This window comes from Thunnus albacares, chromosome 11 (genome assembly GCF_914725855.1).
Source record: "Thunnus albacares chromosome 11, fThuAlb1.1, whole genome shotgun sequence".
Classification (NCBI taxonomy): domain Eukaryota; kingdom Metazoa; phylum Chordata; class Actinopteri; order Scombriformes; family Scombridae; genus Thunnus; species Thunnus albacares.
In genome coordinates, this window is record NC_058116.1 from 9,922,904 (window position 1) to 9,939,567 (window position 16,664).

Here is a 16,664-nt window from a genome sequence, read left to right on the forward strand (position 1 = left end):
TTTTAAGCTTCTTGATGAAAGACAGCTATGAATAAATGTAATCTTTTCTCTCACATTTGGTCATTTGCTGAGGGCTAGGAAAAAGTCTTTGTACGATATGCTCGTTTGCTATTATTATTCCTTATTACTGTTCCTTGGGAGTCATTGTCCTTCTGAAACACCCTAAATTGTTGAGCAATGTCACTGATTTCAGATATTTATTGATGGAAGTATAGTATTTATCACTCATTTGTATTATCCAGCATACCATCACAAAACAATGTAGTGTTTTATGCCCTCAGTTTGTTTGGATGAATGAATGAGAAAAGTTTAGGCCACACTGGAGAGGAACTTATTTGTTGAGCAAGGGAAAATACAACGAGACGAGGGCAGCCTGTCAAAGGACTGAACGCCATTCATCTGCTAACCTGTTCAAGGTGTGCCTGGTTGATGTCCTCCTCCTTTGGTGGGGAACATATGTCCACAGCAGCTGTGCCACCGTGAATAGGCAGTGATTGTGTGCTAGCTAACTGCATTCCTGGGAGCCAGGCCAAGTCTGAGTGGAGTGAGCTGTCCCATTTTTGATACAAGCGTTTCCTACATTCCACCTGATTTACATATCTGTTTTTCCACGGAACTACAGTAGTGGCCATTCACTCCGGCCAAAATAGCATCTAACTTAGAACATCTTTTTTTTTTTTTTAGAGCAAAGATGCTGAAGAGGTGATCCTGAGACATATTTCAGATAAAGACTTGAACAGCTGTGTAACTGTAACTTCCCTGTGACACAGTTTCAAGAGCTACAGTATAAGTTATATGACTCTTTTCTAATAATGTTTGATGGAAGTTTAATACACACTCTATTGTCCAGTCAGGCAAAGCTACTTCTGTTTGAGTTGAGTGAAAACAAAAGATAGAAACAGCTGTAGCTATAATTTTTGTTTTTCAAAAACAACAAGAAGCAGATGAAAAATAAAAAAGAGAGAGCAAAAGACAGAAAAAAAACAAAAGAAACTTCTCTCCCCACCCTTCAGCAAACAAGACTAATGCCATACTATATATAAATATAGTATATTTATATATATAAACTATATATATATATCAAATCTGTACAGCAGGCTACTACGTAGCATTCACTATAGTACACTGTTTTTGCAGTTAGTATTCCAAAAATGAACATAGGTTAACTGTTTGATACTAACTAAATTATACATCAATGAAACTGCATAGAATGTCACCTCTAATTAAACTTCACAAATAAAAAGCAAAACATCTTTCTTAAGATTAATACTTATTTTCTGTTTTTCAATACCTTTCTGGAGCTTTTTCACCACCACCTACAACTTTTTATTTTTTTATATTTTTATTTTTCTGCTGCAAGTAGCTCCCCCATTTCCTCTGCAAGGTGCATTGTGGGAGAACAGTGTCCGCTGTCTGGTTTGAGTATACTTTCTTATGTTGCTTTTCCAGTATTAACACACAATATACTCAGAACCTGCTAAGATTAAATATGTAGTAATTATTTAGGGCATGTCGTAAGACTAGCTAGCTGTTCTGTTCGCTGTACTCAGACACAGTGGTGCTTTGAAGTAAATGCTAACCTCAGCGTGCTGGATACAATGACAGTGCTAACATGCTGATGTTGTATGTTTGCCAAGTTCAAAAAACCGAGGGAAAACACATGTCCATTCTAGTGAGGTGCTGGCTGGCAGACAGACATTAAAAAAATGGGAAAGCCACACTCTGATACATTTATTTCAACAAATGAAGATCAACATTTTGGCAAACTGCCTTCTTCAGGAACTTCTTCAAGCAGTTTGCCAAAATGTTAATCTTCATTTATTTTGAGTGTGTGGCTTTCCCATTTTTTTATGATTACCATTTTCAACATTTTTTATTTTAGTGGGTTAGCATGCACTAAATAAAGCACAGCTGAGGATGATTGGCATGTTGTTTTGTATTTGGTCGTAAACTATTGATATTGGACAAACTAAAATTTTGACCTGGTGATGGCACTACATGAAAAGTTATTACAAAAGTTATTACAATTCATCCTGAGAGGAACATGAATGCAACATTTTGTGGCAGTCAATCCCGTAGTGGTCAAGACATTTGACTCAAAACCATAAATGTGAACCGCATGGTGGCACTAGAGGAAAAGTCAAGGATCATCAAAGTTGTTAGGACACATTGCCTGGCGACTGTGAATGCCTGTACTAAATTTCATGACAATCCACCCATGTAGTTGTTAAAATATTGTGGTGGACAGACCAAAAGACCAATATTGCCATCCCTGGAGACATGCTGCTAGTGAGGCTTAAAACACATATGAAGTTCTATGTTATACTTGTATCATACAGAAACAACATGTTTCTCATATAAAAATACCAAGTTGGTTTTGTAACTTTTAAGCTTTTAGGTAATGAATAAATTATGGGTATTTTTAATAACAGCGTACCTGTGAAAGCTTGTTTAGGTTATCACTTGATAAAGTAAGTGACGAGGATCTTAGCTACAATACTTGCGTGACTTAATGACATTAATAATTGCATAAAATTAAACGGAGACAGGCAGTATTTTAACCTTGGATGCAATCATTATTTTCAATTACGACATTCATCCTCTCTACAATAAACTCAAACACCTGTAATTGTTATCGGACACTTGCACAGGAAAACAGGGCTCGTAAAGGCAATCTAAATGTAAACATTAAAGGCAGTTGCGAAATGGAAATCTCATTTCTCCTCCGTCTGATGTCTGATCACAAACAAACAATAGACATCTGCAATATTTCTCTGTCCTATCACCGACCTCCATCCCGTGAGGAACAAGGTCAACAGAAGAGCTCTGAATGGGATGGTGATCCCAAAATAACAATCCCAAGCACCAACACCCTCCTTCTCTCTTAAACAACACAATCACACAATCAAAGCCCCACTGCCTTTCCCTCATTGTTTAATTTCTGGTGGCTATCTTAGATATCTCTGCGGCTGTTCTTATCTTTGACCTTCAGCTTGTTGCTTTGTCGTCACCCCCCCACCACCACCCACCCAACCCACCCACCCACCTACCTGCTCCCACCTCCCACACCAGTGTGCTGCGACCTTCAGAGGGGTGTCATTACTCCCTGACCCATTTGACGATCCCCTCATGTGGAATGTGCATATGCCGAATCGCTGCAGATCTGCACAGTATGGGGTGAGGTGAAGTACTTACAGAAATATGACTTGACACGCTTTATCAAATGGGGAAAGATGAAGACGAAACAGCTGCTGGTGCTGTCGTAAGCAATCTGGCCGTGATTGAATAAAAGTGTCAGGAAAAGGGCCGCTTGATGGTCTTTTGTTCTCCCCCATCCAGCTTGATGTTAGTTTGAGCTGTCAGGAGGGAATCACAGCTGGGTGATTTATCAATACTTGGAGTGACCTTGCAGCCACACTGCTGTATGTGTGTGTGTGTGTATGTGTGTGTGTGTGTGTGTGTGTGTGTGTGTGTGTGCGAGCGTGCGCGCGTGCATGCATGTGCACAAGCGTGTATATTGTGTATTTGTGTGTGGCTCTCATGGATTAAAAAGATACAAAGTGGAATATTTTCAAAATAGTTGGCACACATAGACAAAGACTTGGCTTGACTTGGAACAAAATTCTCTCTTCTCTTAGACACAGTAAGTGGATTGTTCTGCCAGCAAGATAAAGCTATTTTTTCAACATCAGAGCACTCAAAGTACCACCAGTAAATGTTTGGGAAAAGTGTGTCTCTTTTAACTAACGCTGCTTTTGAACAGGTTTTTCCCTAAATCTCTTGACCGTTTTTTTTCCCTAACCTGTCCACGCCGGCTCTTCACCTCAGTACTTTCTTTGAGACGTACTTGGACAGCCTGTTTTCACAGCAGCCATTGACTGTCTCTGTTGTGATTAAGCAGATGTTTTATTGCAGACTGGAACAGTCATTACTGCCATAAACCCATCTGTGGAATTGCTTTTTATGCAAATTCACAAAGCATCTGCATAAATAAAGTTCTAATTAATACCTTTCTGCAAACCTCTGCGCTCTTTGATTCCTAAGTGTTCTTAATTGTGTACAAGCAGGTAGAAAGTACAAATCAATGCTTGCAACATGAGAGGGTTTTGTTCTCCATGTACACCAGTTGTGATTTTGAACACTTCTGAGCTGTGAATAAATTATAAATGAATGTTGTTTGGCAATATTTTACAGGTTTATAGATTTTTGAAAGCACACTACTCAGCTGTTTATTTAAAGATATACAGTATATTTCTACATAGTTAGATTTTGACAACCCGACATGGTTAATTATTGGCATATATTTGATTAAGAATCAGCTATGAACAATTTCAATTAAGGATAACATTTATATAAAGTTGCAGTGAGTTGCAATTTTAGCTCCTGTTGTGGGTTACAAGGGAAATAAAACAAAATCTGCTGCTACCGGTTGATTGGGAACTACTGAAGAGTAAAGTTTCCCTCAGAACATTAAGGCTGCTTTGTTGTGAGGGTGCCAATGGAAGCTCATTAATTTCCCCAGGTTTTTAATGGGGAGTGTTGAACATGTGGCAAGAGTTGTCTTGGTGGGACCCTTATGAGTTGCACCTCTGCTGTTGAAGGGATGCCATGCTTTTTAATTGTAAAGGTGTCCCTTTAAGTAATCAAGCACATTTCATTGTTTGGAAAATTGTACATATCAACCGATTTATGCACTGTGATTGATTTAGTTTTAAAATCTTAATTATGTCACTTTTAAAATGACATACTATGTCTGTCATTTCATTATGCTTTAAATTGACAGTTTCCTGTTGTATAACTGTGAAATAATGTTATAATTAATTATTTTCCTGCTTACATTCCCCTATGCTTATGATCTCTGCAAAGCAATTCATTGTAATGAACATTAACTAGTGTAGTTTTGGTAAAGGTGCTCTTATGTCCCAAAGTAAAGTAAATATAAAAGCTAAAAGGCATTTAGACTGAACATGAACTCACATTACCTCTGAAATCTGAAGAAGAAAATACATTTTGTGAATAAAGAAAGACTTTGTTAATGATTAAAGGAGGCATCAGAGCCATGAGTGAGGAGGAGGAGGAGGGACTGCAGTCAGTGAGGTCAGGAAAAAATGAAGAATAGCTTCAAAAAGAGTGTTGGGATGAAGGCAGAGCAGTTAACTTTTCTGTTTCTAAAGCAAATGGATATCTTAGTTGCTTGTACTTCTTAATGGTACTTTCAAGTGTAAAACCACAGATCATCTTAAGTTGATTCACTAGGTGGCAGTGTCACTTTTTAAACACATTAACGCTTGAGTTGCACTGTGTTATATGTGGTTAACTGTATGTGACTGAGCACTGGATTACTATAGTTTATTTGTGTGAAAACAAAGGTTATACTGTACTGGAGTCATTCATTTTCATTTCATTTTCACTTTGAGAAAGCTCTCTGGTTAAAAAAAGAAAGGTGCAAATACTGAAAGTGAACAATCTGCTTTCATCAGTGTTGCAGCAGAGCCAGGATTTCTTATACAGCACAAAATACAAACAGGTTATGCTACTCAGTCTCTCTCTCATCAGCTAGTGAGATCTAGCAACTTTTAGCATAATGAATTTAGCAGGAATGCCTTCTCTACACAGTCCATCAGGCCTGCCATCTAGGAGATTAAATTATGTCTGTAAGCATTAAAGCTTTGATGCTGTATTTGGGCGGCCTGCATGCATCCATTTGCAAAATTCTATATAACAAAATTAAAAACATGGACACCTATGGAAAATGGCTTGGCACTAGCACTTAAACCCAACCACTCCAAACAGTCTGCTGACTAATGCATTTCTAATCATTTCTGTGATCAATGTTAGCTACTGTGCAATAAGATTAATCAGCCATATGCAAAGCAAGGATCACCTTGAACAAGGCAAGAAGAAAGAAAAAAGGGAGATAAAAGGACTGAAAGAAAGTGTCTTCACTGTTATGTATGATAAGCGCACTGTAAAGAAATAAAGCGCACCTGCATTATTCACATTTTTCATGCCGCTGGTTTTGTGTGTGTGTTTCAACCGTTGTGCTCGCCTCAGCTGTGCTTTGGCATCTGTGCGTGGCCATCTCACTGCTGAATAGCTGCCTGATTATTCCAAATCTAAGGGAATATTCAAACAAGGCCAATAATGCATTCTTCCATATGATTCTCCAGAGCTAGGACAGCTGTTCAGCAGCTTTCAATGCCATGTTCAGAAAGGGACAGATTTCTCTGCTCAATTAATAGGCCCCATTAAAATACGGGAGAAGTTAGACAAACGAAGCAGAGATTCAGTTCCTTGAATGAAGGCTACAAAATAACTATCTCATATACGTAGCTGATAAATAACTACACTAAATACTTCCTGAGTGATTGGGAAATTAATATTTAACTTCATAATCAATAGCCACACAATGTCTCAGTGGTTGTGTAGGCAAACTGAGCTGATGTATTGAAATGTGCTTCTGAAAGCACACAAAGCCTGCACTATATGAGGAGTGTCATTTACATTTCTAGACAATAACTGTCAGTAACTTTGTCACGAATGCAGTTGTCCAAATCAAACAGATTACAAGCGGGTCAATTTCACAAACCTGTCCAACAAAATGATAAAACTTTAATGACAAGAATTTGTCAGCTGTATCAGACAGGAGGAATTACTGGAGGTCAGTGTCTCTTTGTTCGATTCAATTTGGCCACACAGTGATTTGAGAATGTCGAGTGGTGCTGCTATGCCGGTGCCTTGTAAAGTTTCAACTGGCAGATGAATTCTTTCAGTCTGGCTTTCCCCCCCGTCTCCCTCTCTCTCTCTAGAACAACGAGGAGGTTGTCTGTCCAAGGGCACACCTGTAAGGTGCAGACCCTCGACAGGCTTACCTCAGTGGCCTCTCCTGCTGTACTCAAAAGGCAATTATTCCTCCCAGAAGATAGAGCACTGTCAACTTCAAACAGAGGACATTCTTTAGGCAGATTAGACTAAAATTATGTTTTATTATTTGGGCCCTGAAGAATGAATTGGACTCTATTTGGTCGTCTTTGTGGTGAAATCCAAGACAGTTTAAATGGCAGAGGTATGTTTGGAGTCAGGGTAATACTCTGGTGTCTTTATGAAAGGGCAACAGAGAGGATCAGATTAGAAGCTGAACAGCGAGAGTCTTTCAGAGCGGCTGTGCTATCATCTCTTGTCTTCTTGTCCGTGCCTGTAGAGAGGTTAAATTAAATGGCTGTAATAAATGTTTTGGTCTTGCTGATGTGGTATGGCTGGCTATCAAACGAAAACACTGTGGAGAAACGGCATGGTGGAAGATCAGAGAGAGGAACAAATGGAGGGTGGGAGAACTATGTCAGCACATTACCAACATTAGAAACGGACTTGTTTTCACTTAAACCTCAATTATAATGGTGGCTCCAGAAACAATTATATTGATGAATGCTTTCTAAGTTACTGTAATTAAATTATTCCATTTAATTAACGAATTATATTGAATTTCTCCCCAGAGGACGGCATTAGCCTCATCTGCTGTTTTACAAACAGGAGTACTCTAATGTTGTGTGCTATGGAAATGATTACTAATGCCTAATGAAATGGTGTCAGATCAGATAAATGCTGAACAGAGTCAACAAGCCAAGCTTGTAACACAGCCAAACTTGAGACGAAATAATAAAGCCAAAGAAGAAATTATTGATTGTATGTTTTCAAGGGCAGGCTTTGTAAAGCTGACATCAAATACATTATAATTCAGAGTGCCTACTCTAGGTTATAAAGAGAATATATAAAGTAAAAAAAAAAATGTATTAAGCAGGCTTTTCAAAAAAATTATACTTGTATCAAAAAATACATCAAGATTATTTTAATAAAAAATAATTTGTGATTTAAAATTAATTTGTGTCTTAACAAAATCATATTCAGACATTCTTTTATCCAAAACTCATAATATGATTTAAAAAAGAGTGTATAAATTGCATAAAATAGCATCCAGTTGCTGTTTCCACTCACCGGCTATAGAAGGTAATTATACATAATATAAGACTGGAATGCATTGACTGACTTTGATGGTTCAGCAGTACAAAGCTACAGTTCTTAAATGCACAAATGAAGTTCAACTGCAGCTGACCATTGCCCTCTGGTGGGAGTGCCAAGCACCTGCTTGAAGAAATACTAAATATAGAGCAAACTGTAATTAAGATTTGTTTGTATTTCTTGTGTTACAGTTACAGATATCCAAAGCATTTAAAATTATTCACACACAAACAAAGATGAGATAGCTGAACACAAATGCACACTATTAGTCATACCAATTTCATACACAAAACACTAAATAATTTAATCTGCTAATTGAAAGTTACTTTACCCTAAAAATCACACAGTGCTTACAGTAGCAATGTGCTGCATGTGTTTATTGTCCTATCCCCTCTCGGCTTGGCCATATTAGTCCATGTGAGAGGAGAGAGGAGTTGTGATGCTGTAAGCACATACCGTGCATTCTCTCTCCTCCGCTGTGCAGTTGTTGGGCATATTGTGAGGTTTTAATACGGGGGATATGGAGGAGGGCTCGGCTCACATTCGCTGTACAGGAAGAGCCACAGCCAAGAATGACAGTTGCTCCTCTTGGAGCTGAGACATCCATGGATTTAAATTGCAGTTTGAAAGGTCAGCACATGACAGGCAATCAGTCAGCTCCTAATTGGATGATCAGCAGCCATTTAAATATATTCCAGATTTTTTTTTTTTTTTTTTTTTTTACTGCATCCATAAAATTGGATGTATGAAAGTTTTCTTGGTGAACACTTATTCTGATAGTAATTTGAGGAATCCAAATTTTCTGGCATCATTAATAATAATATAATCACAAAATCTAAATTAAAAAGTAGAATAAAAATATCTAGTAACAATAATAATTATATTTTCTAAATTATAAAGCAAAAAAAGTTACAGATTGGTTTCCAGTTAAACAAGGATAAAACACTGAGGTTAAAATATGACATGATAATTTAAACAAATACCACATCTAGTAATTTAGGATCAAATTTAGTTTGGAGGAAGGATTTATAAAGATTTTCCACGAGACCCTCAGTCAGGAGAGTTTCACAGCTGAGAGACCCGGACAAAAAAAGGCCCCAGTCACACTCATAAACCCTGACAACGAGTGCAGAGTGGATGTGATATTTTTGTGTAAGAACGGTCACATTTTATACACTGTATCCCCAGTTTTCTTCATAGTTTTTAAGTTTCACATATGACTCTATCTAAGCTCAGAGATACTCACGCTTAAATCGTGTCCAGTCAAGCCTAAAGTAGGTGCGGTTACAATATTTGAATAATAGGGCAATAATTACCACATCCATGCCATGCTTCCAGTTCCAGCCTGTTGCACTGGCACTATACTGTTGACATGGGGTAATACTTCATACACCTGTGTGGGAAAGAAACAAAACCCTGACAAGTCAATTCTGTTTTGTTAAGCTGAGCTATAATGCTGCTGTCAGTGTGATCTCAAGAGGGCTGGAGATTGGATTACCCATTCTTTTTCATTGCTGAGCCAAATATCTAGAGTATACCCAAGGATCTAAAGAACAAATAAAGGCAGATAAAAACATCATATGTCAAAGTTCCTACAAGGTCACAACAAAAATGTGAGCAGGGAGTGAAAACAAATCCAGGTTTGGTTAAAGATGAATTTACTGTAGGACAAACCAAAGACAACTGCAGAGAAGTTGAGTACAGATCATCATTGCTGAATGACAGTATGACACACAATGTGTTTAAATGAAATGCTGAGCTATTTTGATGGAAACATCCACTGCCAGTATATGTGTGCAGGCTTCACTGCTGGCTCAGGAATGTTGGCATCAAGTATGCAGTCCTGACAGACAGCTGCACTGCAGTGGCGTTTTTAACATGCCAGACCAGGACCAGAGCGTGCTAGAGGCTCTAAAAAAATCAGAAACTGCATCATTAATGAAAGAGAAATTGTACTAACTTGATTCAATGTGGTGCAAAGTGAGAAACAGAGAAATAATCAGTTCGATACATTTTTCCAAAGAGGTCCTTTGGTCAAAATTTGCCTTAACTCCAATATGTATTTATATTTCTTTTAGGTTTAGACATGACCAGCTTAAACAGATCACAAGTCATGTGAAAGTTTAAGAAGGCACACAGCATGTTCAACATGACCCTGCAATAGTGCACTGATTACACCAGTGACTCACTTTTTTTTTCTGTGAGTCTGTGAATAAACTATAAACTGCTCTTTTACGGACACAAACACCTTCATCTTCCTCAATTGCTCTTTTATCCCCTCTACCTTCAGCCATTTCTCCTCATCACACAACCACAGTATTCATTACACTAGGTGTATCCCGATCGCCTGCTTGTCCTGTTTATTTTGTACATGTTCAGCCCCGCCCTGCAGACGCGCTGATATCACGCAGTTGCGTAATTTGACAAGCCAGCGCAAAATTGAGAGAATGAACGTTTGACAGCTGCCGCTTTGCTCGTACAGATTGTTTCGAAACAAAACAATACCTATGCTTCATTTATTTTTTTTAAGAGATTAGGACCGTAGCTCCGCTTTTATGGCCGCTGCCGTGAGGAATAATGTTTGGGTTGCCCCGGGGCAGGACGCGCAGTTTCTCCATAAAACCGCACCACTGACAGCCGACGGTCTGAGAGGTGTAGATCATGGACAAGTGCTCTGTAACACGAGGGATGCCATCCCGGAAACTTCCTCTTTTCATGACAACAATCTGGTAGGAGATTACATTTTCTTTCCTTTCGCGTCTGTCAGAGCATCACAGTGTTTACTGATGCCCTTATGGTGTAGGAAGATGTTGCTGATCAAAGCAAAACAGGCTGTTTTCATTAAAGATGTAGGCCTAATATCGAAGGAAGGCTTATGATGTTCATTTGTTATAATATTCACGGCTACTGAGCCAACTCGTGACTGAAATTGTGAGCTTTGAATGTCTGTGTTGATGCTGACATTCACTGACCGAGCTGAATCGCACGCCGGGCATGGCTGCGATGTGAAACGTTGCACCCGTCCCCGAAACTTGCGCGGAGGATGCATAGCGCTGCAGAGCAACTGGATGTTCTAATTTCAGCCGTGTATTTCCAAACAGCTTAGGCTGGAGCTTTTTCAGAAGGGCGTCTGCTGCTTGTAAAGGGGGGGGAGGGAGGTGGTGGTGGTGGAGGGAGTTGGTTAGTGGTGTCTTTGATGTGGCAGTGTGTGTGTGTGCGTGTGTGTGTACACAAGCGCAGGCCCCAAATGCATCCCCAAATTGATTCACACCAGTTAGTTTTGTTATTTTGTCAGTCGTACGACGCTTCAGCATCAGTGGAGGCTGGTATGTAGGTTTGTTCACGCTTTTGCATTTGTCAGCTGGTCTTTTTTAGGGGGCTGGAATTAATATTCTTTACAAAGAGAGTCAGTGAGGCATTAAAGTCAGTGCTGATTTTACTGCTTTTGCAGTATCAAGTTTTAAAGGAGGCTCTGTGAGCTAAAATCAATTAGTGGACACCTGTGTTTTTCTAATACCACTGCATTTGGATGATCCAACAAAACTTTATATACCAACATGAAGTTTGATAATTTCCTTCTCTTTTGCATTTCAGGGTAAACCAGAGATGGACAACTACTTGTCTCAGCATCCGCAGGAGACGTTAAATTCCAAAATGTTGTGCAGGGACAGCGCTCTGATGCTAGAGCCGCCTTTCACCGAAGACTTTGCCTCCCCTTACAGCGTCAACATGAGTCTGCTCCTTCCTGACGTCACATACCTGCACCCTGGCCTCTGTAGGACTATGAGACAGATCAAAACAGAGCCCTCCCACTCTCTGATGCACCCCACCTGTCAGGGCAACGCGGTGCCGCCGACGCTAACAGAGTACCCAGGGGTTTATAGTACAGCAGATACAGCTAGCGGCAACTTTTTCGTCAAACAGGAAGTGCCAGATTTCCAGGATGTTCCCCTGTTTCAGCTTTTGAACTCTGATTTGGAGCAGATCGTTCACGGGTCACAGCTGAACTCCATCCCCATGGCACCGCTAAATCTTCCTATTGGGAATGTCCATGTAGGCCCAGTGCAGAATAACGCTAAACCTGCAAGCGGTCTACAGAACGAGTGTTTTCCATTCAATCGACACTTAGGCCATCAGCAAAGACCGACCTACTTGCCACCTTCTCCGCCAAGCTCTGAGCCCCCAAGTCCAGAAAGGGGGAAGGAGCTCCTTCACAATCTCTCGCCGCCTCCCTCCTACGAAGCCAGCATTGCATCTAAGTTAACTTTTCAGACCCATAATCCCATTGATCCAGGACAGACCTCTAGTGTCGCTCCGATCCAAAGCCCGGACCGGAATTCCAGTGTGGGATTAGTCCAGAGCCCGGGTCCTGGACCAGCCCAGCTTTCAAGCCTGACACCAGTTCAGACGTCGCCAGGTGTTGGCCCACTGTCCCCAGTGTTGGCCCAGTCAGCTCCACTGAAGTACAACCGAAGGAATAATCCTGATCTGGAGAGAAGACGGATTCACCACTGTGATGTCCCAGGTGAGTCTTTTCACCAGTTTGCACAACAATAAAGTTGTCTGCAACACCATAAAGCTGTTTCTGTTTCAACACTTCCTGTATCATTCACATTATATTGATCTTAATGTCTTTTCTTTTAGGGTGCAAGAAAGTGTACACCAAGTCTTCTCATCTAAAAGCCCACCTACGCACCCACACAGGTAAAATGTTTTGAGTTGCACTTTCTTATTTTGGGGTGAAAGTGTGATGTTGCCAGGCAGAAGAATGTACTTGGCATGCAGATGCAGTCTGTCTGCTGACAGACCTGGCCCACATCTCACTGCTGTCAAACCACATAAACCCTGCAGCTCTCATAAAGGGGGGTAGGGAGAAAGACAGGACACACTGTGATTTATGGCTCACAGTTGAGACTTGTCTCAGCTTTTTCATCATCAAAACTCATTCATTAGTCAGTTTTTAGAAAATATTCTGTACTTTTAAATAATGTGTTTTCATCACTTTGCTTTTTTTTTCTTTGCTTTTTTTCTTGCTGAAGGAGAGAAACCGTATCAGTGCTCCTGGGAGGGATGTGAGTGGCGATTCGCTCGTTCTGATGAGCTGACTCGCCATTTCAGGAAACACACCGGGGCAAAGCCTTTCCAGTGCGGAGTGTGTAACCGCTGCTTCTCCCGCTCAGATCACCTGGCACTTCACATGAAGAGACACCAGAGCTAGAAACACACCCTCCTGCAAGTCAAGTCAATCTTTTTTTTATTTTTGTGAATAAAAATGAAATGGTACTTACATATCAGCAAACAAACATATGAAAAACTGTGGATTATTCCACTTTCTCCCCAGTGGAGATATTCTTAGCAGTGCTGGCCCACAAGTACTTGTTTCTTTTATTGTAAAAAGATTAAATATTGCTGTTGCCTTATTTTATTTCCACTGTATGCCCCAATACTGGGGGACATTTGCAAAAGTGTCAGTCAAAAAAAATCATTAGCCAAATGTAATCATGAAATAATAATCTTTTTAAATCTGTATTTTTATTAGATTTTTGTTTTTCTGCTAAGTACATGAACAACTTTACAGGAAATATCCATATTTTCTTTTCAAGGTTGTCTTTGTACAGATCATATCAATACTGTGTCGTATGGGCATTCATTTAATTCACTTAAATAGCAAACTGACAAACAGTCAGAGCAGCAGTAGATCAAGTGTTGTCATGAACTGGAAGGTCAAAGGATATGTTGTTTTGGCCAGCAGGATCGATATTGTGTGTGTGTGTGTAATATAAAAAGAAACAAAGCAGTTAGTCAAAAGTTGTACAAGTTGTGGATGTCCCAAAAGACAAAGTAGGAGATTGTGAAGAAGGTCAATGCGGTGCTTACAGTATGACTTTAACACTGCCAGGGTTATTGGTTACTTTCCCACCGAGGAGAACTTTAATCAAAGCAAAACAAAATCTAAGTTTACTCATGATACTGACAGAAAAGGAAGAGAATTGGTATAAGATATTAATTATATTAACATTATGAATGTTCTATATCTTAACTTTTACAGATTAACAAAGATATGGTCATTACGGAAAGTGTTACATGTCCTCTGGCAGGTGCAGTGATAAATACAAACGGTGCAGAAGCAACTGCTTTGTTGTTCTCTAAAACAGTTTCAGGACTTCTATGAATACTGCATGATTTTATTCAATTATTGAAAAGGTTTAACTCATTTTTTTTGGGCTTGTTTTGTCCCATGTGAACTTCAGCCACACAGCAATACGTCATTTTATAGTAGATGGTATAGAAGAGAACTGTTTATATAACTGCTCAAACTTAATTTACAACAATTTTGAGTACACAGCATTTCAACCGTAGGTCAGAGTTATTTTCTCTCTCCTGGAAGTTATGATAGACGAGTCGAGACTTGTTCATCTTGACATTGTTTTGGTTGCATATCATGTTGGATATTTTGTTCCGCTCATAACTGGATAACAGCATCATATCACTGATTATTTGTCTTCATAAGTGGTGTCTGTGAGTTTGGATTTTTTTTTTAGAATCGGACTGAGCACCTGCCAGTCAGAACATCTGCGTACGGTTTCTTTGACTACAATCCATGTACTCAAACTCCTTTTGAAAGTGCCTTTAAATTTTTTTTTTTTTTTTTTTTTTTTTGATGAATGGAAATCAAAGCTGTCCCCTTGGGACAATGTTCTTTTATCATGTACTCTGCTAAAATGATTCTGAGTTTTGGCTGCCCCTCCTTATTTCCACAATACAGCAATTTCTATTTATGACCAAATTTCTTAATAATTTGAGACTAGTTGAGCAAAATTGATTTTTGGAGTTTCTATATGTTTTTTCAAATATGTATATTTTGTATCAGCTGTTTAAGGAGACTTTATTTTTATTGTTTGGCAGAGCCTAAGAAAGATCAAACTATAGACTATTGTTACAGTCGACACTGTCATCACTTCCTTCAGCCAAGGTAGCAGCTCAATGGAGTGTGTGCCAGTGAATTATTGCAATAAACACAAATGTTTTGACATGGTTGACACATGGAAAATGTTATAATACTTTGTGTCATAGCTTCATAACATGAGGATGTAGCCTCACAGTGCAAATAAAGGTTTTGTGTTGAATATTTATTTTTGAATGTCTGATTTTTTAAAATATTGTTTTGTCACAAGAAGTAAATACAGAACTTGTTAATACAGTTTTTTTTTCCTCCACATTAGCTGATTGTGTTTCCATATTGAACACCCCCACTTAAAAAATACATTCAGCTTTAGCTTTATATTTTATAATATATAAAATATATAAAAAGGTCAGTGTAGGTGGTATGGTTGTGAATTAGGATTACCAGTAATAATGTGGAAAATAGATTTTGCGGTGGTGGTAATTTTGATTTATTTTTTTGTATAGAAATAGCTTGGATGTATGGATTATGCAAAGATGTAGAATTCAAAAAGTCTTCAGATGTCAGAGCCCATCAAGTTGCAGCAGTAATGACAGAGAGTTGAAATTACACTCAAAGATATTATGTATTATATTATAAGTAGATTTCTTCAGAAGAAAATAGATGCCAGTTAAGGAAGAGGACTGTTTGCTTGATAAACAAGCATTTAAGAGGAGAAAACAAGAACAGAACAGATATTTACATGGAATATTTGTGAAAGCTGACAGATGAACATTTTACAATGTTAGATTAAATACGGATAAAGACTTTATTCCTCCCTCCCATCTCTCGTCGTTACATCATCTTTGCAGATCAAGTTCTTTTAGGTTCTTTGGTTCTTGGAACTGCAACACATCATTTGACTGCAGCAACCTCAATGCAGCTGTTCTTATTGACAATTGTATGTCATCAAAATAAATCAAGATTTCTTTTTCTAGCAGAGGTGCTGACAAAAGGTGCCAAGAGAAGCTGTACAAAGCGGAGATGTCTGAGCTTGTCCTAAGCGCAAGGGAACTTCCCTGTGGGGAATGTTATAATATCACTCTTATTTGCTTTTAGCTCCTTTTCACTGCACTTTGCTTTTACAGTATATCCCACACAGCATAGGCTCCTGTGAGTGATAAATCACGCATGTGATATACTGCACAACAAAATGCTTAGTGGAGTGGGAATTGAAACCTTGTTATTGTAATCATCTGAATCCTTTTCTGGCTGACAGAAACATTCATCCAGATCCAGTTATAATAGGGTAGTGTACAGGATGTACTGGGTGGTTTTTTTTGTTTTTTTTATAAGTGCAACTTGTTCTCAGAAGCTGTAGTCACTACAAGCTATGTTAAAACATACCAGGTCTTAAAATACCACTCTCTGTTGGTACTAGATAATAGCAACAAAGCAACATGATATTATGTAAAGGTACATGATGTTTAAATATGTGTGGCTGAGGATTTTCAGGTACGAGGGATTTTTGTGCATTTATTGTTTATTGAAACAAGCAAGTAGATCTGTGGTTGTCCAAGATTTTTTTCCCCTTCCTGTAGTGATCAGATGTACTCTGTGTACATGCTACTGTACTGCATTTAAAATATTTTTGGTAGCCAACTGGTTACTGCACATGCCGCATGACCGCAATGTCCCTGGTTTGATTCCAGTTAGGGACCCTTGTTGCATGTCGTACCCATGTCTCTCTCTCCCCTTGTTTCCT

General features: G+C 39.0%; 1 protein-coding gene across 2 annotated transcripts; it reads left to right on the top strand.

Moving 5' to 3' along the window:
• Positions 1 to 10,417: 10,417 nt before the first annotated feature.
• On the top strand, positions 10,418 to 15,149 carry klf5b (Kruppel-like factor 5b). 2 transcript variants are annotated; one of them, XM_044366872.1, is made up of 4 exons: positions 10,418 to 10,745; positions 11,611 to 12,541; positions 12,661 to 12,720; positions 13,056 to 15,149. In XM_044366872.1, the coding sequence occupies exons 1-4, from the start codon at positions 10,572 to 10,574 to the stop codon at positions 13,232 to 13,234; spliced, it is 1,344 nt and encodes a 447-aa protein (XP_044222807.1). In that variant the 5' UTR covers positions 10,418 to 10,571; the 3' UTR covers positions 13,235 to 15,149. The 2 variants fall into 2 exon arrangements, with proteins under 2 accessions (XP_044222807.1, XP_044222808.1); XM_044366873.1 differs by lacking the exon at positions 10,418 to 10,745 and adding an exon at positions 11,229 to 11,342.
• Positions 15,150 to 16,664: the final 1,515 nt, after the last annotated feature.

Bases quoted from the DNA above. Each gene is read 5' to 3' on its own strand.
- klf5b (XM_044366872.1), top strand. From the start codon at position 10,572: ATGGCCGCTGCCGTGAGGAATAATGTTTGGGTTGCCCCGGGGCAGGAC. The intron at 12,542-12,660 runs GTGAGTCTTTTC...CTTTTCTTTTAG, and splicing joins TCACCACTGTGATGTCCCAG to GGTGCAAGAAAGTGTACACC. The intron at 12,721-13,055 runs GTAAAATGTTTT...TTCTTGCTGAAG, and splicing joins CCACCTACGCACCCACACAG to GAGAGAAACCGTATCAGTGC.